At 38.6% G+C, this 25,607-nt stretch overlaps 1 protein-coding gene across 1 annotated transcript; it reads right to left on the bottom strand.

Moving 5' to 3' along the window:
• Nucleotides 1-2,675: 2,675 nt before the first annotated feature.
• On the bottom strand, nt 2,676-24,839 carry LOC120769518. Its single transcript, XM_040096556.1, has 2 exons — nt 23,485-24,839; nt 2,676-2,722 (listed from the first exon to the last, which is right to left on the bottom strand). Exon 1 carries the CDS (start codon nt 24,814-24,816, stop codon nt 23,800-23,802), a length of 1,017 nt encoding a protein of 338 aa, XP_039952490.1. The 5' UTR covers nt 24,817-24,839; the 3' UTR covers nt 2,676-2,722; nt 23,485-23,799.
• Nucleotides 24,840-25,607: the final 768 nt, after the last annotated feature.

Below are 25,607 nucleotides of genomic sequence, written 5' to 3'. Positions count from 1 at the left end.
ATAAAACCAACGTTTGGTTAATCGGTCAGTCAATACCAAATCTAAATCAATCGAAATTACCTTCTATTGGTGAGGTGTTACGTTTATTTTTTTACTACAAAAGTGAAGAAAAAAGAACCAATCGAGATTCTGCTACTGTGGCTGCTGGTGAAGTCATGAATTTATGGGAAAAAGCTAGTATACCAACAAGATTGAAAAAACATGTTATCAGTAAAATAGAAAAATACTTCATAGAGTGGAAGAATCTAAAAAAAAAATAAGGAGAACAAGAAAAAACGTTCGAAAGCAATAGAGAAAAAAGAGCGAGATTGGCAACAAAAATTAGAAGATTTGTTTGATATTGCTCATTCTGAAGCTTTAAATATTTTGACTGTAGAAGAGGACAAGCAGTTTTTATCAGCACAACGACAGAAAGATCGCCCTGGTTTAATAGGTTCAATAGACAAAAAAAGTTTGAGAAAAAGTGAGGAACTGAAAAAGAAAGAAGAACGCCTCAAAAAGTTACGTGAAAGAGAAAACAGATGTATTTCAGCTTTGACAGAAAAATGTGTACTTTCTTCCTCAACTACCAGCGAAGAAACTAGTGCATCTGATTTCGAAGTTTCATTAGGACCTTCAAAAGTGCAACCGCCAAAAAAACGAGCTCGAAAAGTAGTAATAAATAGCCACTTAGCTGCTAGCCTTGATGTCACAAAATTAAGTGACAGAAAAGCTGCTGTGGTTATAGCATCTACATTGAAAAGTGCTGGATGTCACCCGTCAGAGTTTAATGTTAATAGATCTTCAATACGTCGAAATCGTTTAAAAAATCGAAAAGCAATTGCACAATCTCTTAAAAACGAGTTTCAACCTGATGTGCCATTAACGATTCATTGGGATGGCAAGTTAATTGAAGACATAAGTGGTCACGAAACTGTAGATCGTCTACCAATTTTAGTGTCGGGACTTGGAGTAGATCAGCTTTTAGCGGTTCCAAAATTGAATTGTGGAACAGGGAAAGCTTGTGCATCAGCTGTTTACGAATCAATAACTTCATGGGGCTTAAGCGATAAAATAAAATGTTTATGTTTTGACACTACAGCTGTAAACACCGGTCTGATAAATGGAGCTTGTGTTCTTCTGGAACAGAAAATGAAGAAAGATATGCTTTGGCTGGCCTATCGCCACCATGTAGGGGAAATTATGTTACAAGCTGCCTTTGATCAAGCTCTAGGTCCATCTAGTGGGCCTGATATTCTATTGTTTAAAAGGTTTAAAAAAAATTGGGAAAAAATTGACCAAAATGATTATAAAACAGTAATTCATGATACCACGTCCTTCAAGATCATAGAAAATATTGCTGAAGACAGGATTTCTTTTGCACAAAACCAACTCCATATATATCAACCTCGAGATGACTATAAAGAGTTGCTGAATCTTACGATCACTTACTTGGGAGGAATTCCTGAAAAAGGAGTATCATTTAGGAGGCCTGCTGGCCTTCATCGCGCTAGGTGGATGGCTAAAGCCATGTACTGCTTGAAAATTTTCCTTTTTCGACATCAGTTTAAGCTTTCAAAGAAAGAAGAAAAAGCAATCAAAGATATATGTATTTTTACAATCATGATATATGTAAAATACTGGTTTCAAGCTGCTATCGGATATTCAGCACCAAGAAACGACTTACAATTATTAAAAGACCTTGACTCCTTTAAAAATATAAACCCAGTAATAGCCAAAATTACTATGAAAAAAATACTGGGCCATTTATGGTACTTATCAGAAGAGTTGGTGTCTTTTGCATTTTTCGACCATGAACTATCAGCTCAAGATAAGAAAAAGATGGTAAATGCACTAAAAAACAAAGGTGTAGCGAATTGTCCAAAAAGAAAAAGCATTGATGTCGAACACATCAGTGAAAAAAGCATAGAATATTTTGTGACTAGCAACTCTTTACGATTTTTTCATATACTGGGCATCTCATCACAGTTTTTGAGTAAAGACGTTGAAACTTGGAAAGATGATTCTGATTTTAAGGCTGCAAAAGCAATCGTCCATTCTATGCGGGTAGTGAATGATATTGCTGAGCGTGGTGTTGCCTTAATGGAGGAATATAATAAATTGATAACAAACGATGAAGAGCAAAAGCAGTATTTGCTTTTGTTGATAAAAGACTACAGACAGAAATATCCTGATTCAAAAAAATCAACACTTCTATCCTGATTTTACACAATTTCAGTATTAAAACATACTCTTATTTGTATTGTTTACTTAAATTTTGCATGTAAATGTTTTATATCAATAAATAAAAGTTAGTGATTAATATAGTGATTTTATTGTTTTAAATTAAAATTAAAACATTGGTAGCGACCTCTAAATATTATTTTAAAAATTAAATAAAAATACTGAGAGTGTTTCTTAGCATAGAAAAGCAATTGAGATGGTGCCCGGACAAAAATTAAAAAAAAAAATTTTTTGATACATATAAGGACCACCCTACTAACTAGTATGTTTACTTATTACTAGTTGATAGTTTGTTTAATTACAGATTGTATTATATGTTTAGGTTTGTTTACATACTTGTATATATTGTTTGCTTAAAAACATTTGCTTTGTTTTATGATAAGATTGTTGCGGTACTCAAACTCAATGTTGTTTTGATACTTGTTTGTTTAGGATTGATTGTTGTAGTGATAGTGCATTTCAATTGTTGGAACTCAAGGTTGTTTCTGCATTCTGTTTACTGAAACAAAAGGTTGTTTTGATGTTTGTTACTATTATAAGGAATACAATCCTTAACTCGCGCGCTGCTCATACTACTATATATGTATGTACAAACATAAATATGTGCGCATGACATTGGCACACAAATAATGCATACACAAACACATTTACATATGTATATCTCCAAGCACATGTAAATATGTCACCAGCGAAAACTACAAACATTGTTCTACAAAAACCACAATCAGGAATAAAGGGATGTCCAACTTATTCCAGTGTGAGAGCGCTTCAAAATTAGCGTCCATTTTCCATTATGGCCAGATTGGACAAAATAATAATTTTTGGGCATGGAGAAACTATTTAAATCTTCTTAAAGTATATTAGAACCCATTAAATGTTTTTAATCATTTTCATTGAAAATAATACTATGATGCTTCGAATTACAAAACGTTTCATCAAATACCTTTAAGTTTCACAAGTTTACTTAATTTACATTGTTTAACATTTTTTATAAGTGGTCCTGAACGATGCAACAAATCCCTTCGTTTACATATTTTTTTGGTAAGATTTCAATCTGTCAAAACCTCCTGAACTCGATCAACTGTCAAAGTTCAGGAGGTTTTGACGTTTAGCAATTGTTCTCTCACTTCCAGTGAGAGAGGAGTTGGACATCTCTTTATCTCTGACCACAATTGTCTCAAATAGCATCAGCGGCGTCACAAGTCAATATGGCAGCCAAATGTTCGAAGCCCAAATGTAGTAAATCTTACAACAAAAACAATTTCATTCATGAAGCAAAAATCATAAATTAAAAACTTTCGGATGTTTCTTCTAGAAGAGAAAACTGATAACCCCGCAAACTCGCAAAACAAAGAAAAGAGTGACAAAAGTGGCAACATAGTTCTTGTTGACTTAAAATATTTATCATTTCTAAAATTTTTTCCGTGGCTTGCAATAATCGGCGTCGATACGTATGCACGGTCATACATAAACATAAATGTTTACGCTAGTTTGTAGGCGAAGCTGTTACAGCGGCAAGGGAAGCGGTGACAACCGGCGATCGTTCGCATATTTTTTTTGACAAATTTCCTCCCGATTGCATATTTAATACCGATGAAACAGGACTGCACTACAAGGCGTACTGTGAATGGTGCATAGTTCAAAACGAATACATTCAATGCGATATTGCATTTGTCTGCTTTGGAACCATGTCCGACAAGGATATTGAAAATTCAATTGAAAATGAGGAAGTGTTCGCGCAATCTTACTAGTATTAAACACTCCTTAACGATGCCTCTGTCTAAGATTCGTTGTGTCATTCTTCTTTCTATAACTAGAGGCTTTTGGAGACATTAAAAATTTAATCCTAGAAAGTTCTGAAATGCCAGAAGAAAATAAATTCAAATGAAATGAAATGACTGAATTAAATATATAATTTTATTCCATAATATAATACATCAATAGGAATGAAGTGAAATATTATTTTTAGTTGCTTTATGTTCTTAACTAAGTTAATAAATTTATATATTATATATGGTTTACATCGAATTGATTGCTTCTATGCATATCATATCACAAACACAATCATACTTTTCCAGCTGCTTTTCCACACATGAATGTTCACTGTCATTTTTAATTGAATAGATAATCCTAAATGGATTGAGTCATGTGTAGAAGTTCACGCAAGTGAGGAAAGTTCTCTGATCGCCATTTACTTGGGAGTGGCCAGAAACGATTCTTTTACACATGGCTCAAGCAGCTCACTACTTCCGGTCTTTGACCAAGTATCCTCTGGGTAGCCTAAGAACATCCGTGAGAAGGCGAAACATCCCCTGCATAGGGTTGTGCGCTGGGTTTGGGACCCGCCACGTAAAAAAACACCCCCAGTGAATAAGTATAACCAGCCTCGGATGAGAGACCCCCTTCTGATGACGACCATGGCAAACGAAATAAGGACTACAAATTGAGGGCATGCACCCGGAATGTCCGGTCCCTTAATTGGGAAGGTGCCGCTGCCCAGCTGGTTGATGTCCTCGTACAAATAAAGGCTGACATCACCGCCGTCCAAGAGATGCGATGGACGGAACAAGGACAGAGACGAGTAGGTCCTTGTGACATTTACTACAGTGGCCATATAAAGGAGCACAAGTTTGGTATAGGATACGTGGTGGGAGAGAGACTCCGTCGCCGAGTACTATCATTCACTGCGGTGAATGAACGTCTAGCCACAATCCGCATCAAAGCGAGGGTCTTCAACATGTCGCTGATTTGCGCCCACGCCCCGACGGAAGAGAAGGACGATGTGACCAAAGATGCCTTTTATGAGTTCTTGGAGCGTACTTATGAAGGCTGCCCCCGCCACGATGTCAAAATCGTGCTTGGCGACTTTAACGCCAGGGTGGGAAAAGAAGGTATCTTTCGCACTACGGTCGGTAAATTCAGCCTCCACGACGAAACATCCCCAAATGGGTTGAGGCTGATTGACTTCGCCGGACAGCCGAACGATTTTCTACTCGGCTTGCACTCCTGCTCTCTGAGAGCACTCGTCAACAACTCGGTATAGGGGAACTGTGGGACGGCTTTCGAACTCCTTACGTACAGCTGCAACCGAAACCATTGGTTTTCGGAAAGTGCAAAAGAACAGCTGGTACGACGAGGAGTGCTGTGTCGCAGCGGAGAGAAAACAGGCTGCCTACCTCGCAACGTTACGTTCGACCACTACACGTGCGGGATGGGATAGATACCGCGAGTTGAAGAGGGAAGCGAGACGCGTTTGCAGACAGAAGAAGAAAGAGGCCGAAATACGTGAGTACGAAGAGCTTGATAAGCTGGCCGACAGGGGCCTAGACACTGATGCCCAGAGCATAGTTAAATTATGGAGGGAACACTTCTCCAGCCTGCTGAATGGCAGTGAACGCACAACACCAGGAGAAGGAGAACCCGATTCCCCAATCGATGACGATGGAGCAGACGTTCCATTACCCGACCATGAAGGAGTTTGAATAGCAATTGCCCGCCTGAAGAACAACAAAGCGGCAGGAGCCGACGGATTGCCGGCCGAGCTATTCAAACACGGCGGCGAAGAACTGATGATGATGCATCAGCTTCTTTGTAAAATATAGTCTGACGAAAGCATGCCCAACGATTGGAATTTAAGTGTGCTATGCCCAATCCATAAAAAAGGAGACCCAATAATCTGCGCCAACTACCGTGGGATTAGCCTCCTTAACATCGCATATAAGGTTCTATCGAGCGTATTTTGTGAAAGATTAAAGCCTACCGTCAACAAACTGATTGGACCTTATCACCATGCGCCAAATCTTGGAAAAGACCCGTGAAAGGAGAATCGACACACACCACCTCTTCGCCGATTTCAAAGCTGCTTTCGACAGCACGAAAAGGAGCTGCCTTTATGCCGCGATGTCTCAATTTGGTATTCCCGCAAAATTCATACGGCTGTGTAAACTGACGTTGACTAACACCACAAGCTCCGTCAGGATCGGGAAGGATCTCTCCGAGCCGTTCGATACCAAACGAGGTTTCAGACAAGGCGACTCCCTATCGTGCGACTTCTTGAACCTGCTTCTGGAGAAAATAGTTCGAGCCGCAGAACTAAATAGAAAAGGTACCATCTTCTATAAGAGTGTACAGCTGCTGGCGTATGCCGATGATATTGATATCATCGGCCTAAACACCCGCGCCGTTAGTTCTGCTTTCTTTAGGCTGGACAAGGAAGCAAAAGAAATGGGTCTGGCTGTGAACGAGGGCAAGACGAAATATCTCCTGTCATCAAATAAACAGCCGTCACGCTCGCGACTTGGCACTCACGTCACTGTTGACAGTCATAACTTTGAAGTTGTAGATAATTTCGTCTATCTTGGAAGAAGCGTAAACACCACCAACAATGTCAGCCTAGAAATCCAACGCAGAATAACTCTTGCCAACAGCTGTTACTTCGGACTTAGTAGGCAATTGAGAAGCAAAGTCCTTCCTCGACGAACAAAAACCAAACTCTATAATTATGAGTGATTCCCGTCCTGCTATATTGTGCAGAGTCTTGGACGATGTCAACAACGGATGAGTTGACGTTGCGAGTTTTCGAGAAAAGTTCTGCGAAAGATTTATGGTCCTTTGCGCGTTAGCCACGGCGAATACCGCATTCGATGGAACGATGAGCTGTACGAGATATACGACGACATCGACATAGTTCAGCGAATTAAAAAACAGCGGCTACGCTGGCTAGGTCATGTTGTCCGGATGGACGAAAACACTCCAGCTCTGAAAGAATTCGACGAAGTACCCGCCGGAGGAAGCAGAGGAAGAGGAAGACCTCCACTCCGTTGGAAGGACCAAGTGGAGAAGGACCTGGCTTCGCTTGGAATATCCAATTGGCGCCACGTAGCGAAAAGAAGAAACGATTGGCGCGCTGTTGTTAACTCGGCTATAATCGCGTAAACGGTGTCTACGCCAATTAAGAAGAAGAAGATAATCCTAAAGTTGGAAAGAATTAAATCTATCCATATCCACGCATACCGAAATATTAACATGTTAAAAGAAGAAAGGCGAATAAATAATTTTTCAAGAAGCCGGCAAATACGCAATTTTGTGGACAATTTTGGCGTTTCAACAGGTAAGCTCTTATTTGATAATTTTTTAAATGACGAATAAATCTTTTAAAAATATCTATAGCTGAAAACCAAGGCGAAACTATAACAAAGGAAAGCTTCTTGTTTGTGTTTTGTTTGTATAATAAATTCAGAGGACATAAAATAATGAGACTTGCATCTTTTCGACTGTAAACATTTGTAAAATTTTAACCAGGGAACTCACCTCGCGACGATAGAATTTACTCCATTAAAAGTTAACATTGTTTGTTTTTTGATTTTAACGGAAAAGAATCTGTAGAATTACGGCTTTGTTAACATGATCAACCAGAGAATATTGTTGACCAATCGACGAATGAATATATTTATGTCATGCGATTTCTTTATTTCTTATAAATTTTTATATTTTTTTTTATTTTTATTACAACATTTTTGATCTTACGTTGTTAACATGTTTTCTTAACCAGGCAATTTCGTTGATATTCATATATTAGGGATATTCGCTTGCTCTTGCAAGATTGCAGATTGCAAAAATACTATACCGAAATATACTATTGCACGAGAGTACCCATTGCAGAATCTAGTGATATATGAACGGCGGATTCGGTCAATTTATTGTGAATGACTATTATGCAAGGTTATTGTTAATTGGCGCACCTTCTGCATACATTTTTAACAAAAAAAAACTGTAACAAATCTTTATAATCTAAATAAAAATTAGGAAATCTATTTAAAACTTACTGGCTAAATGAGTCTCAGACCTCCCTCACATTATTACACTTCCACACCACACACATTACATTCACCACATCATCATTCTACACCACATCATCATTCTACACCACATCTTCATTTCACATTCCACATCACACGCACACAATACCAACATCACGAATTTTACACACATGAAGACACCGCACAAAAAAGAACAAAAGGGACTGACGGACAAGGCACCAGCCTCTTTTGATTACGATCCGCGCGCATATACGCATCGATTGCCATCTCGTCGCTTGAATTCGGAATCCTCTACTTCACTTTCGTCGCTATTCAACGGGTGAGTTCGCGGGTTTGATACCCACTAGTATATGGCCGGCATCGTAAGTTTCTATGGTCCTTCGAGCCGTACCGGACGGCACTATTTTTAACACAAATAATAGATATATCGGTCATGGTGACGCGTTAAAAGTGTGAAAAAAAAAATAAAAAATTGGAAAAAAACAAAAACACAAAATAACATATCGGTCACGGTGACGCGTTAACTAAATAAAATAAAAGTGTGAAAAAAAAACAAAAAAACCGTTTGTGATACGGTTGAGAAAGCTGTTGAAAAAATCGAAAAAAACAGTTGGTGAATATTGGAAAAAAAAAATACAAAAAGCTTGCAGTTGGTGGCAACGAACCAAAAAACAAAAAAAAACAACGGTGGTGTACAGTTGAGAAAACTGGGATATACATATGTGTTAAAAATAAAATTTCATGTGGATATGAAAAAGTGCAACTGAAAACATAAAAGAATACAAAGTGGTGACAAGAGTGCAGTGTGGGAAATAACATACGCATAAACCACATACATATACATAATATAATATCTGACCAAATTTCCGGTCCAAAAACGTAGTGAAAACCGTTACCAAACTGTTTTCGGTACTCGGTTAATTTTCCGGGAAAAACCGAAAACCGCTAACAAAACAGTTTGGTACTGTTTATAGCGGATTAGTGATTGCCGCTAATGCTTACCGTTGTGTTATAACACAAAAATTATCCCAAAAGCCATAACAACAAACATTTTGTTGCAAGTATTTACTTACAGAAACTCCCGCAAGACCCCTTATACTTAATCAAGTATAAGCAGGATTGCTTAAAAGGAAGCTACGGCAATCACCAGCAAGAAACAAAAGCATATGTATATGCAAATTAAACCATACATACATACATATATGTCACATATGTATATTTCTATAATATAACAACAGCATAACTTGCTCATTACTAGTATACATACGTACATACATACTTTCTAAAAGCAGAATAGCATTAAATATTCTGTTCGCGGCCTTTTCTCACTGCGAACATATATACCTATGTACAGACATATGTATATGCTGCTCAGTAATGCAAATTACATACTAACAAACACGTGAATTTGAGAAAATTACCTGCGGTCGGTTAATTCTCTTTTCGTGGCTTATTCGTACCGCGAACATATATACATATATACTATATATACGCATATACATATATATTATACTTACGGGCGCATACATATGTATATACAAAATTTTCTGAAAAATTTACTAGAAGAAGTACCCAATCGACATTGGGTACAAATTATACAACAATAAAAATAATAAAAAGAATTTTTATAAAAAACACAAAATTAGTACATATGAATTAGTACATATGTAAGTGTATTGTCACGTATGTAGATACGCTAATTACTTCAAAGTCCACATTGGCATATGCTCCGCGATACCCCTTGGATTTTGGCTAACAAAACCAAGCAGGATTGCGTGTAAAATATATTCAAAGTCCACATTGGCATATTTCCCGCAATACCCCTTGATTTTTGATCAACAAAAACAAGCAGGATTGTGTAAAAAACAAAGCGTAATACATATGTACATACATGCATATGTACAAAGTGCAGTGATCTCTAATACGAGCGCTCATTAGCACATAACAAATAAAATATCCATCTATAGGTATACCCTATAGGGCATTTGGACTTAAACTATATATCAAACAAATATATATATAGAAAAATAATACATATAAAATATTTCCGGTCATTAAAAAAAAAAAGTAATAATAAGAGTAATAATTAAATCCAATTTAAGCGATCAATTATTTACTTAATTTTAAAACTCTTATTAACGTAAAAGAGTTCGCGATCGTGCATATTATCAAATACGTAAAGCGTTTTCTTATACTTCAATTTCGTTCAAAACTCTTATTTACTTAAAAGAGTTCTCGTCTGATCATATAAATAAATACATATACATATACATATATACGAAAATATTTTTAAAATCTCGGTTTATCAAAAAGCCATTGGTTTTATTTATTTGTTTGAAACTCTTACATACAAAAGAGTCTTTTATTCAACATCTTATATACGAAACTTTTTCTAATCAGCTACAAGTCTAGTTTTCACTAAGACGTTTTAATTTATTCTATACATCTTTTAAATGAGCTCAGACTCAAAGGAATCCAAAACAACTCAGTTGCTAAAAATCCCAAAAATGATTTCAGACGAAAAAAGTCCGTGTACACCGGCAGAAGCTACACGCTCAAAGCAAGGTGCTACAAAACTAAAGAGGGGTAAAGACATTTCTTATACAAAGTTCATTGCTGAGAGTGACAGTTTGATACGATACTGCACTCGATTTTCATCTTCATCGATTCAAGACAATTCTGAATCGGTCTTAGAAATCAAAAAAGATAATTTAGACAATTTCTGGACACGTCTCCAAGCGGCATATGACGCAATCGTAGAATCTGACGACTCAGATCTACCGGAAAATTTTAAATCCTCGGCATACACCAAGTATGAACACTGCCTAGACCAGTTCGAAGACACAAAGGCAATGATTTCTGATCAACTAAAGCTATTAAGAGCAATTGCACCTACTCCACAACCGAGAGTAGAGCTGCCACAACGACAAGCCCAAGAGGCAAGTTCAGGCATTCACCTCAAAGTGCCAGTATGCGACACAGATATATTTCATGGTGGTTATGAACAGTGGCCGTCCTTCCGGGACATGTTTACAGCTGTGTACATCAACCATCCTAAATTATCACAAGCGCAGAAATTGTATAACCTCAGATACAAAACCAAAGGTCAGGCAGGCGTAATAGTCAAACAGTTCGCTCTCAATGACGAAAATTTAATTTTTGCTTGGGAAGCTCTTAAAGCACGTTACGAAAACGAGAGAATATTATTCGACAAGCAAGTGACGATACTAATGAATTTACCAAAAATTCAGAAAGAAACCAGTGAAGAGTTCATAAAGCTTCAATCTACGGTTTCAAATTGTTTGTCAATTTTATCGACACAGAATACTCCCACAAATAATTGGGACCCCATTCTGGTAAATATATGCACAGCTGCATTACCAGAAAAATCGTTACTTTTGTGGGAGCAATCGCTCTCATCGCGAAGAAAGTGCCCAACGTGGCAGCAAATGAAAGAATTTCTTACTACCCAATACGAAATTGCAGAAAGGGTAGATAAAAAACTAGTCAGAACGAAAAACGTTCAAAACGATCTCAATAGAAGCTTCAATAGACCCCAAGCAAGTAGCCACAATAATTTAAATAGAAGCTTTTTTAAAAATCAATCGTTCTCTTCCGAACAATATAAACAAACGTCATGCGAACTGTGCAGAGGAGGTCACAAACTAAAATTGTGCGAAAAATTCAAAAAAATGAATGTTAGCGATCGAAACAATTTCGTAAGAACGAAAAAATTATGTACCAATTGTCTGTCACATGCGCATACGCTTAAAGATTGCGAAAGCAAATTTAATTGCGTTTACTGCCATAAAAGACATCATTCAATGTTACACATAACAAATTTTTCCAGCTCACCCCCGAACAATGCAAACGTAAAACGAGCAACAGGATTAGTTGCCACAACAAATTCTGAAAACTGCCAAGAAGCACCATGCTGCTCAAAGGCGTTGAAAACCCAAACGCTACATAGCGAAAATCACAGTAGGGTACTATTACCCACAGCAGTTGTCTCCATCGAACACCGAGGAGAACTGACCAAGGATCACAACGATCATTTATAGCGTCTAGGGCACAAAATAGGCTACAGTTACCAACAAAACTGGCCAACTTTGTTGTTCAAAACTCAAATAAAATCTGCCCCATTACCCTCTTTTACCCCAAAGCGGATAAGAGCATACAAGCAGAAGCTATTGTCTTACCGCAATTAACCAACATGCTACCAAGCTATCATATACATAAATAGCAAGCATTGGCAAAAGGTTTCACACCTTAAGTTAGCAGACCCCAACTGCAACACTCCCGCTCAAATAGATCTCCTATTAGGCAGCGATCTCATACCACAAATTATTCTCGAAGGTATTGAGAAAATTACTAAAACACTTCTGGCGCAAAATACCATTTTCGGATTGGTCCTAAGCGGACTAGTTGCGGAACCAGTTACAACATTGACAACTCAAGTTGAGGAAGTCTCAAATGAGTACCTCAATTCAAAATTGAGAAAGTTTTGGGAACTAGAAGAACTCCCCCCCATATCAGTCACAACCCCTGAAGATCAGTATTGTGAGGATTTTTACAAAGCCACAACTACTAGATCAGAAAATGGTCAGTACGTCGTCCGACTACCACTTAAGCAACAATTTCCTAACACACTCGCCTTAGGTCACTCTCGCACCTCTGCAATTCAGCAGTTTCTAAGTATGGAAAGAAACCTACTTAAAAAAGGCGAACTCAAATCTGAATACGATGGTGTGTTAGAAGAATACCTCCAGTTAGATCACATGGAGGAAGTAAACCCAGGGGAGAAAATCGTCAACGGCAATTACTACTCCTTTTACCTGCCACATCACGCAGTAGTAAAGCCAGACAAAAACACAACAAAGGTAAGAGTTGTTTTTAATGCCTCGAAAACCACCAATTCAGGGAATTCCCTAAATGATATCCTATTTACGGGACCCACACTCCAACCAGATTTAATGCTTCTGATATTAAATTGGCGTATATTCAAATACGTATTCAATGGGGACGTTGGGAAAATGTATCGGCAAATAGGCGTACATAAAGACGACCAAGGTTTTCAACGTATCATGTTCCGAAGATCCCCCACCAGTCCTTTACGCGACTTCAAACTGAAAACAGTTACATTTGGCGTTAACTCTGCACCATATCTAGCCATTCGAACACTCCACGAATTGGCAGACAACACAAAGTCAGAATTTCCTCTGGCAACTAAAGTGTTGAAAACTCAAACGTATGTAGACGATATTCTGTCTGGAAGTCACACTCTTCCACAAGCATACGAGGCCTTATCACAGGTAATAAAAGCCCTCAATTCCGCAGGGTTTCCATTAAAAAAGATTACGGCAAATCACCCAAATATAATCAAAAATATTCCAAACGAAAATTTGTTGGACACTAATTTCCTTATATTCGAAAAGGAAAATACAACAAAAACACTAGGCATCCAATGGAATGCGATATCGGACCAGTTCTCATACACGACAGAGTCCATATCCGCATTATCAGCCATCACAAAAAGACAGATTTTATCCTCGGTGGCAAAACTTTTCGACCCCGCAGGATGGCTTTCGCCAATTATGATCCAAGCTAAAATCTTAATACAAGAACTATGGCTAGATGGAACCGACTGGGACGAACAAGTGAAACCTCTTGGCTTAGAAAAATGGTCCCAGTTCGCAAACAATCTGAATGATATTTCTCAGATACAAATTCCACGATGGGTAAACTACTTCCCCGAACACAAAGTCGAATTACATGGCTTTTGTGACGCCTCAGAAAAGGCATACTGCGCTACTATCTATGTGCGCACGCAAAATGACACCACGGCCACAAGCCACTTATTAGTAGCAAAAGCAAAGGTGGCACCTTTGAAAACTATAAGTCTCCCACGACTTGAGTTATGTGGCGCACTACTACTGTCAAAATTAGTAGCCATGGTGCAAATGCATTTAAATATGACGAAATGCAAACTATATATGTGGTCCGATTCTGAAATTGTACTAGCCTGGTTGAAAAAACCACCACATGCATGGAAGACGTATATTTCTAACCGAACGTCTCAAATACTTGACCTAGTGGGATCAGCCACTTGGCGTCACGTAGCCAGTGCTGACAATCCTGCCGATCTAGGTACAAGAGGGTGGCAGCCACTGCACATTGCCACCACCACCCTCTGGTGGAATGGCCCCCGATGGTTGATAGAATCTCCTGATTCTTGGCCACAATCCCCCATGCGCAACATTATCGCCCCAGAAGGTCGAAAAATCGCCACCTTTCACACATTATTGGATGATACCGACATCCTTGAACGATTTTCATCGTTTCCAAGAGCTCTCAGAGTAGTTGCTTATATGTTCATATTTATAGAACAACTCAAAAGCAAAGTTAAGGGATCACATAATTTCCCATGCAACACAGTGACGCACCTAGAGTTACAAAAGGCAAAGGTCGCACTAATAACATATACACAAGCGCGCTATTTCAGCCGCGATATATCGCTACTAAGAGAATCGAAGCCGATTGATAAAAAGAGCTCACTCTTAGTCCTCAACCCATTTCTGGACACGAAAGGTCTGCTTCGTGCCAATGGTCGGCTTGCTAATTCGAGCCTAACATATAACGAACGCCATCCCATAATAATCCCAGAGAGGCCACCATTTGCCACACTGTTCCTCCACTACATCCACATTTTAATGCTACACGCCGAACATCGTCTCATGCAACAGATGGTACGCCAGGAGTATTATATCCCCCGTCTTAAGCCGCAAATCAAGAAGTGCATCTTCACGTGCAAGATTTGCACTATGCACAAGCAGAAGATGCGAACGCAGATTATGGCAGCACTTCCACCGGAACGCTGCAATTTCGCTCTGCCTTTCACCACAACAGGTGTCGATTTTGCTGGGCCTTTCCAGGTAAAGGCGTCCATGTTAAGGTCTCCCACTCTCATGAAAGGCTATGTGGCTGTCTTTGTATGTTTCACGACAAAGGCAGTACACCTTGAGCTATGTAGTAATCTGACGACGGAGGCTTTTCTCGCGGCATTTGCTCGCTTCGTCGCTCGACGTGGCTACCCATCAAAAATCATGAGCGATAATGGCAAAACCTTTATCGGAGCTCAACGAGCCACAGAAAAGCAATTTGTGGATTTTTTAAAACAAGTGTCACTCGACATCGTACAAAAGTACGCCCCTCAAGGTATAAATTGGCAATTTATACCCTGAAGCGCTCCTCATATGGGCGGTTTATGGGAACCAGCTGTAAAAAGCTTTAAATCCCATTTCAAATGGGTAGCTGGAAATTATAAATTCAATTACGAAGAGTTCACGACGTTATTAAATCGAGTTGAAGCCGTTCTCAATTCACGGCCACTCACAGTACTATCGCAAGACCCCTCAGATTTCACCGCTTAACGCCAGGGCATTTTCTAAAAGGAGCACCCATCCTGGCCATTCCTGAGCCAGGCGTGGAGTCGCTATCCCTATTAAATCGATGGGAACGAATTAAGATTCTCCATTATGATTTCAGCCGCCGATGGAAGGACGAATACATAAAGGATCTCCACAAAAGATACCGCTGGAAGACTCCTGAACAAGCGCCTAAACTTGGAGACTGTGTCCTCATTCACGATGATTGTCTACCACCCACCGAGTGGCGGCTTGGCCGCATAGAAAAGCTACATTACGGCTCCGACGGTCACATACGAATCGTTGATCTCCGTACGCAAAACGGAACGCTAACCAGACCGCTCGTGAAGCTATGCTTTCTGCCAACTTCCGATGATCGCGAATCCGAAAACCGAAATAACCGAACCGATAATATCGCGATATAATAAAATCATTAAATGAAATGAAAACGAAAAATACGCCAATACCAACCGTTAAAAAATAACAAACCGTACGCAAAAATAACAAACTGTAAAGAAAACTAAACAAAAATGGTCGATCAATACGACGACCCATTCATGCCACATATCGTGGCACGATGGCTCATATCTCACTGTATGACAAATTTATAACCAATAATCTTCTCTATACAGATTACCATGGACGAAGATACGCCAGTGTTAGCCACGCCAACCGTTCGGTCGGCTACCAGCGTGCAACGCACCGGGCCAACCCCAGCGCCCCGAGCTGCCGTTGCAACAGCACCGGCAACAACACCGGCAACAGCACCGGCAACCGCTCAACCCGGGTCCCGGACGGGCATCGCATAAGATGCCCCTTATGTCGACGCCCACATCGCTTGCATCATTGTGGGATTTTTCGAGGGATGCGACCGTTACAAAGGCAGCAAGTTGCCCAGGCACACGGACACTGTGTGAACTGCCTATCGCAGACGCATAGGTTGCAAGAGTGTGAGTCGAGGGGTCTGTGCCAAATCTTCCACCGGCCGCATCACACGCTGCTGCATCGCACCGCGATGCGCGACGATCATAGGCCAGCTATACCTCGCAGCCACGTAACAAGGCATCCACCCGTAACGCGAGTGCATCAGCGGGTTGGAATGTCTATTCGGCGTCGTCAGCCTAGACCTCAACCACGGCGATCCACGGGTCTCAGCAGCGTCGTGGCAACGCTGCAACAGCTGCAGCGACTCCTAGGCTAATCAGTTGCCTAGGGGGGCCGGGATGGCTAAATGAGTCTCAGACCCCCCTCACACTATTACACTTCCACACCACACACATTACATTCACCACATCATCATTCTACACCACATCATCATTCTACACCACATCATCATTCTACACCACATCTTCATTTCACATTCCACATCACACGCACACAATATCAACATCACGAATTTTACACACATGAGGACACCGCACAAAAAAGAACAAAAGGGACTGACGGACAAGGCACCAGCCTCTTTTGATTACGATCCGCGCGCATATACGCATCGATTGCCATCTCGTCGCTTGAATTCGGAATCCTCTACTTCACTTTCGTCGCTATTCAACGGGTGAGTTCGCGGGTTTGATACCCACTAGTATATGGCCGGCATCGTAAGTTTCTACTTACCTTCCTCAACAATTTAACGACGTAATATGTCTTTATGTAAAATGGCAGCTAAAACAGGGTTGCAATTATATTTTTGGGTGACATTGCACGCAAATATACATGGGTTTTGGTCTGACATATATTGCAGCCATTACAAATAGTTTTCTGCGTGTGTTTGTTATTGTGCCGGTGCACCAAGAGGAAATATATGCAATTCTTGCCCCGTGCAAGGGTTTTGCAAGAGCAAGAGAATACCCCTATTGTAAAAATGTATTTAGAAGCAAATACCACCTAGATATTTATGTATAGACATTTATAATGAAATAAGAAGTGCCGTACACATCTCCCCGCCTTTTCGTTGACGCGCACAACAAACCGTCAAAACATTGCTGGTAGAAAATACGATCCGTGCGAAAGAAACCAACGAACGATCACCGATTGTCACCGCTTCACTTGCGGCTCGAACAGCTTTGCAAACGAACCATCGTAAATATGAATGTTTATGTATGTGATTGCATAATTGACAAATATTTTAAATCGACAAAAACTATGTTGCCAATTTCGTAATTTTTTTCTGTTTTTTTTTTCCTTCCAGAAAGAATATCTGATAGTATTTTAATTGATGATTTTAGCTATTATCGCGAAAAGACACTTGCAGGCAAAGGCATGCTCGGGGATATGTTACATTTGAGCTTCGCCAATTAGACTGCCATTTTGATTGGTGATGCGTATGCTATTTGAAACGATTGTTGTTTTGCATAGAATAATATTTCAATTTTTTGTTTGTGACATATTAACATACATTATGTACGCATACGTGCTTGTGCCAAAAGTGGTGAAAAAACTAGTAGTCCAGTCAAAATAGGCTAAATTATGACTCAAGTTTGCATTAATTTCCAACAAGTCGGATTTTTGTGCAGGCCTTGGATCCGTCATTACAAATGACATGTCAAAAGTCCCCATCGATCCCACTTGTACGTTGTTTTTTATTCGAAGTCAAAGGTCACAAATTTGCGTTTTTTCGTATATCTCTAAAACAATGAGAGCTACCCAAAAATGGTGCAAACAAAATTTCTAGATAGTAAAATTGATGACGACCATGGCAAACAAAATAAGGACTAGGAATTGAGGGCATGCACTTGGAATGTGCGGTCCCTTAATTTGCAAGGTGCCGCTGCCCAGCTGGTTGATGTCCTCGGGAAAATAAAGGCTGACATCACCGTCGTCCAAGAAATGCGATGGACGGGACAAGGACAGAGACGAGTAGGCCTTTGTGACATTTACTACATTGGCCATATAAAGGAGCGCAAGTTTGGTGTGGGATTCGTGGTGGGAGAGAGACTCCGTCGCCGAGTACTATCATTAACTCCAGTGAATGAACGTCTGGCTCCAATCCGCAACAAAGCGAGGTTCTTCAACATATCGCTGATTTGCGCCCACGCCCCGACGGAAGAGAAGGACGATGTGACCAAAGATGCCTTCTATTAGCGCGTGATAGACGGAAGACACGTCTCGAGTGTTTAGATGTGCGTACGCTACGAGGTCCTAACATCGACTCGGACCACTATCTTGTTGCAGCCAAGATTCGCACCGGCCTCTGTGCAGCAAAAAACGCACGTCAAAAACCACAAAGAAGATTCGACGTCGAGAAGCTGCAATCAAAACAGACAGCCGAACGATTTTCTACTCGACTTGCACTCTTGCTCTCTGAGAGCACTCGGTATAAAGGAACTGTGGGACGGCATTTAAAACTCCTTACGTACAGCTGCAACCGAAACCATTGGTTTTCGGAAAATGCAAAAGAACAGCTGGTACGACGAGGAGTGCCGTATCGCAGCAGAGAAAACAGGTTGCCTACCTGGCAACGTTACGATCGACCCCAACACGTGCGGGATGGGATAGGTACCGAGAGCTGAAGAAGGGAGCGAGGCGCATTTGCAGACAGAGAATGAAAGAGGCCAAAATGCCTGAGTATGAAGAGCTTGACAAGCAGGGTGACAGGGGTAATGAGGGAACATTTCTCCAGCCTGCTGAATGACAGTGAAAGTTCAATGTCAGGAGAAGGTGAACCCGATTCCCCAATCGATGACGATGGAGCAGACGTTCCATTTCCCGACTATGAAGATGTTCGAACAGCAATTACCCGCCTGAAGAACAACAAAGCAGCGGGAGCCGATGGGCTGCCGGCGGAGTTATTCAAACACGGCTGCAAAGAACTAATAAGGAGTATGCATCAGCTTCTTTGTAAAATATAGTCGGACGAAAGCATGTCCAACGATTGGAAGCTCTGCAAAATTCACAAAAAGGGAGACCTCACAATCTGCGCCAACTACCGCGGGATAAGCCTCCTCAACATCGCGTAAAAGGTTCTGTCGAGCGTATTTTGTGAAAGATTAAAGCCCACCGTCAACAAACTGATTGGACCTTATTAGTGTGGCTTTAGACCTGGCTATATATATTAATATCATCGGCCTCAACACCCGCGACTTTAGTCCCGCTTTCTCCCGACTTGACAAGGAAGCAAAGCAAATGGGTCTGGCAGTGAACGAGGGTACGACGAAATATATCCTGTCGTCAAACAAACAGTCGTCGCATTCGCGACTAGTCTCCCACGTCACTTTTGACAGTCATAACTTTGAAGTTGTAGATAGTTTCGTATATTAGGGAACCAGCATAAACACCACCAACAGTGTCAGCCTGGAAATCCGACGCAGGATTACTCTTGCCAACAGGTGCTACTCGGACTGAGTAGACCATTGAGAAGGACCTAGTTTCGCTTGAAATATCCAATTGGCGCCACGTAGCGAAAATAAGAAACGATAATCGCGTAAGCGGTGTCTACGCCAGTAAAGAAGAAGATAGTTGTATACAAAAAAGATCTCAACACTTTATCTTCTATGGTTATTCTATGGCAGGATTCTGTAACCAGTCTCTAGTTTGAGACATTTTGACATTTTGAGGTAAAGTCTCAATTTGTGACTAGTTACTATTCACTAAACAGTCTCTAGCGTTAGTCTCAAAATATTGCCTCAAATTTGAGACCTGATAGTTAGTAGGTGACAAAACTGAAAAGAACTCTGGTCTGCCATTTTGAATGTACTGCATAGAGTTCATCATAGATATTAATCGATTGTCGTTTTTTTATATTTTGTTAGCAACTCAAACACGAAAAGTTTAAAAATAAATCACTTTTACATAAATTTCGTAAATATTATGAAACAGAGTCAACATATATTTTCATTTTTATTGATAATTATGTTTTTGACTATGTTATAGAAAATTTAATATTTGTTATCGACATATTTATTTTCATTCAAGTGTAGAAACATCCCTGAATAATGAAATGTAATAGATTTTGTGACTGTCACTTACAGAATAGCAAAATCGTCTCAAGTCTCAAAAATTGTCTCTAACTCAAAATCTCAAATTTAGAGACTTGAGACAGTATCACAGTACAGAATCGAACGGTTAAATATAGAAAATACGAATATGCACTCGTCCGTGACTATGATTTGAACAAAAAACATTAGAATATTGTTTTATTTGCTCCATGCGCACAGGTACGAGAAAAATATACAATTGTGAGTGAGTCATCGTCCGTCCCTAATTCTATTGGGCGGTTGTCCTTGAGAAACATCTGCCTGCGACTCTCCATTTTTCGGGTGGAAACCAGCCTATACCTGCCTGTTTGACTTGTAGTACGAGTATCAAACTGTTTGATTTGTATGATCAAACGTTAAACTTAAATAAGATTCTTTAGATCCTTACCACTGATGGGGGGAAAACAAAGACCTTATTCACGCTGAGAAATCTTTCATTCTAATTTTGTTTTTTAAATTTGTTAACCTTATATACTATTTTTGAGTTCTTAGTTTTCTAATTAAATATATATATATCTGTATGTACGGCACACCACATGGGGTTGTTTTCAACTATACAATACAATACATGTGTGTGTTGTCATATAATTTATGTTGCATGGTTTGGGTTGTTTTGTGTATTATTACACGCTGCAACTTTTGTTGCGGCAATTCTTGGTTTATAGACGAGGGGGCGACGAGGAGGGGAGAATCGCGCGGAATTTCCAGTGTTCAGCAACACGCTTTGTGTTCTTATTCGTAACAGTTCGCTGCGACGTTTTTCGGCACTCGTGTTCTTTCCTTCGTTGTACATCGTTGCATTTGCGTATATTTTTTTGAAATTAATAATTTGAATATATTTAAAAAATTTAATTTCATCTTTTGGTAAGTAATTTGCAAATATGTATGTATACAAATATACATAATATAATATAAATATTTTAGAAAATGGAGTATGACGAAAAAATCGAATTAATTAAAGATATTGTGAAATGTATAGAGGAAGCCATTCAAATTGATTCAGACGATAGTGAAAAGGGTGATATATGTGAAGGTCTGCTATATGATCTTTGTTTTAATTTTGAATTATAAATAAAATGTATTTCTTAAATGACAGAACTGATTAATATATGTGATAGAGTGGCCCAAATACCTATAATGAAAAATAAACGACAATGGGTTAAAGTAAAGAGTAGACAATGGGTTAAAGCAGAGAACGAACATTTATAGAGAAGGTTCATGGTGTGCCGATTGTCATCACGTTCCTCTTTTTGGAGGGGCTGAGTTTTCTATTAGTGGATTTCACCACAAAAATATTATTAGCGGATTTCACCAATATTTAACATGAAGGGGTCGAAAATAGCAGAATTGAGCATTTTCATTGTTAAATGAGAAAAGTGATGCTAATTTCAATGTTTACAAATGTACGCCTACAGATTCGCGTGTTTACAATGCGCAAACGACTATGGATATCATTTATAGATATTCTCCTTATACATATGTAGTTGATAACAAACTTATCCGTGTACATACATATGTATTCGCAATTTGACCTATTTAATGATAAATTCCATTAAATCTGTTGGAATTTATAATAATGATATATTTCAATTATTACCTAAATAAATATACATAGGTACATGTATATTGCGCATTAGAGGTTTTGATAACATTTTGAAGACCAAGCCGACGCACATATTCGCATATGAGTGTAATTATATGTATGTACATATAAACAGATTTTTAAAAACCATACCAGTAATAATAAAATTTTTTTTGATAAAATCCCGTTTTGATAAAATCTTAAAAGTCATATGCATATAATTATGTGTGCATGTAAACAGATTTTAAAAAACCGTACGTATAAAGTTCACATATTCACATACTTATGTATATATGTATGTAATTTTGTGTTCATGCAAACAAATTTGAAACAATCATTCGCATCATGTTTGTACATTTGTCTACACACAACTTTGTATGTAAATATATACAACAATGACATAATGTAAATATATACAACCATTCATACAAAAACTCCGTTGTCACGGACAAACAATGAGCTGTGCTGAAAAAAAATAAACGAATGGCCGCCGTTTGTCACCGCTTCCCTTGCCGCTGTACAGCTCCGCCAACAAACCAGCGTAAATATGTATGTTTGTGCGTGAGCCTGCATACATATCGACGCAGCTGCGAAAAAATACTTCAGAACTACAAACTATTTTTCACATTCCTTGATAAATACAGTCAATCCCGTTTATGTGCCACAATCAAAGATACAGATTTTTGTGGTTTGTCAAAAATAAAAATATAATATGGTACATAAGCGAGTGCGGATACTTAAGCGAGTGGTACTTAAAACAATAATTTCTATGTTTTCCAAAAAACAAGCCGTGAGATGTAGCAAGACATAGGCAGTTAAGAGGGATGATTTTCATTTAAGCGGAGTACTACTTAACCGGGACTGACTGTACACAAAAATCAGAAGAATATTGAATATTTTCTTTGAAAAATTTCTAGACTTGAAATTCGACAAATAAACTATGTTGTCAATTTTATTCTAATACTTGAATACTTATATTTGCGGCGTTGTCACTTTTTCCTTCTCATACAAATATCAGAAATTGTTAAATTTATGATTTTAGCTTTTGTCATCGTCGCGAAAAGACGCTTGTAGGCAAAGGCTTGTTCGGGGAGATGTGATAGTGTTTGTTTTTATCAATGAAGCAAGTTTGCCTGTTGAAAGTGCGCTTGCGTTCATGAATGAAAATATTGTTGTTAGGAGTTTTTCTACATATTTGGTCATCGACTATTTGGCTGCCATATTGACTTGTGACGCTGCTGACGCTATTTGAAACCATTGTTGTTTTTGTAGAACAATATTTGTAATTTTTGCGGGTGACATATTTATGTACATGTGAACGCATGTAAATATGTATGTTGTGTATGCATTATTTGTTCGGCAATGTCGTACACATATGCATATGCATGTACATATAGAGCAGTGCGCGCACACTTTTTACTGATAAATGATAATATCACGATTTGAATTTGAATTCTACTTACATGTGTATATGTATATAATGAAATATTATTTTGGATAATAAATTGACACTGTAGTTTCATCTAAAATTAAAAGAAACGACATTTAATGTCAATTATTTCTCTATTTTACTGAAATTGCATGTGCTTTCTATCGTCTGCTCCTTTGTATACGCATGTTTATACCTTGTAATACATGTGGTGACCTCTATCGATTATATTAAATGTACCTAGTGACATCTACTGTTAGTAGATGTACAATGAATGGAAAGAATATTCTTTTCATTACATCTCCCCCCTTGACTGAGTTTTTTTGACGTACAAAAAAAAGTTCTATAATTACCTAATCTCATCTTTAGGAGCTGGTAGTAGTTTTGATACATGGAATAAATTTGATTCCGCTTTTTTATATCCTGCACTTATTTTAAAGATACATTTTGATATTTTCTCAAGTATTTCAAAAGGACCGCTTCTTATTTCGCTTAATTTCTTTCTATTCAGTTTGTTACCGTTTTCAACAAATACTTTTTCTCCGATCTTAAATTCATACTCGACTCTTGATTTATCAAACAATTTCTTATTATAATTGTGGGACCTTTGACTATTTGTAAACGCGATTTCTCTATCATGTTTTAGGTCTTTATGTTCTTTATCCAGCTCTTTTGGCAGAATTTTTACATCGTCACCCTCTAACAAATATTTTGGACTGAATTTTGTCACGGAATGCACCGTTTCGTTGTAACGCTTTGTGCATTCGTGAGCTATTGTTGTCCACGCAGTTTTTGTTTCTCCTTCATTATATTTACATCTTATCCTATTAATCATCGTTTGATTTAGTCTCTCATTTAGGCCGTTTGAAAAGGGAGTATCAACCGAAGTGAATATTATTTTTATGCCTTTTTCCTGTAGAAACTCTTTAAACTCTGTAGAGTTTATTCCAGGGTATTGATCGGCTAGTATTATTTCAATTTTGTACGATTTTATTACATTTTCTACGAGTTTTGTGAAGTCTCTTGCCGATTGAGTCTGTGATGTTAAGATATAGGCATATCGCGTGAAATGGTCTGTTAGAAGATGCAAATATCTCTTCGTTGATCTAGAACCGCCGAAACCACCAATTGTATCTATGGATACTATTTCAAAAGGTTTTTCTGCTGGTCCTAAATGAGACATTAATCCAAACTTTTCCTGGCCTCTAGTCTTATTTTTTATGCATATGGTACATTTCTTACAACTCTCTTTTATGTGTGTTGTCATATTTTTAAACGTGAAGTACGGGCTTATTTTGCTTTTTATTTGTTCTCTACCTATGTGACAGTAATGGTTATGAATTTTCTTTATTAATGCAACGCCCATGTTTTCCGATAGCAGAATTTTGTTTGTCTTTTTTTTTTTTTTATAATATATTTTATCTGTTAGTACCAATTTCTCTTTTTTTGTTTGTAAATCTGGGTTTTTTTTCTGGTCTTCCAAGATTTCGTTTAAGCTAACGAGATTCACAATTTTTAGGGTTTTGTCTTCTTCCTCGGTTGGTTCGAGAACTGGATTCCGGCTCAAACAATCGGCTTCAGTATTATATTTTCCCGGATTATATTTGATATCAAAATTGTACTGTGATAAAAAGAGTGTCATGTTTCCGAGTTCTTCATCTGTTCGTGATTTTATATTTACTTGCAACAGAGGTTTGTGGTCAGTAAAAATAGTGAATCTCTTTCCCATTAGTCGGTATTGCCAGTATTGTATAGCCTCCTTTATAGCTAAACATTCTAAGTAAATAGCTTTCTTTTGGGTTTGACTTTTTGTCAGTTTTTTCGAAAAGTATGCAATAGGTTTTTCGTCCCCGTTTTCTTGTGGCTGTTTTAGAATCGCTCCGAGTCCTTGTATGCTTGCGTCAGTGTATATGTGTATTTGTTTATCCGGATCGAAGATCCCCAACACTGGTTTTGAGCATAGAAGGTTTTTTATATTATTAAATGAGTTTTGACATCTTTCTGTCCATATAAAATTTTGATCTTTTCGTAATAAATTATGCAAAGGTTCCAGAATCTTTGTGCTATCTTTGATATATTTGTTATAAAAATTTATTTTTCCAAGGAATTGACGAATATTTTTTCTAGTTTTCGGGGTCGGAAAGGCCTTTATAGCTA

The sequence above is a fragment of the Bactrocera tryoni genome, chromosome 2 (genome assembly GCF_016617805.1).
Source record: "Bactrocera tryoni isolate S06 chromosome 2, CSIRO_BtryS06_freeze2, whole genome shotgun sequence".
NCBI lineage: Eukaryota > Metazoa > Arthropoda > Insecta > Diptera > Tephritidae > Bactrocera > Bactrocera tryoni.
This window is presented reverse-complemented; position numbering and strand designations above follow the sequence as displayed.

Bases quoted from the DNA above. Each gene is read 5' to 3' on its own strand.
- LOC120769518 (XM_040096556.1), bottom strand. From the start codon at position 24,816: ATGGGCGTTGCATTAATAAAGAAAATTCATAACCATTACTGTCACATA.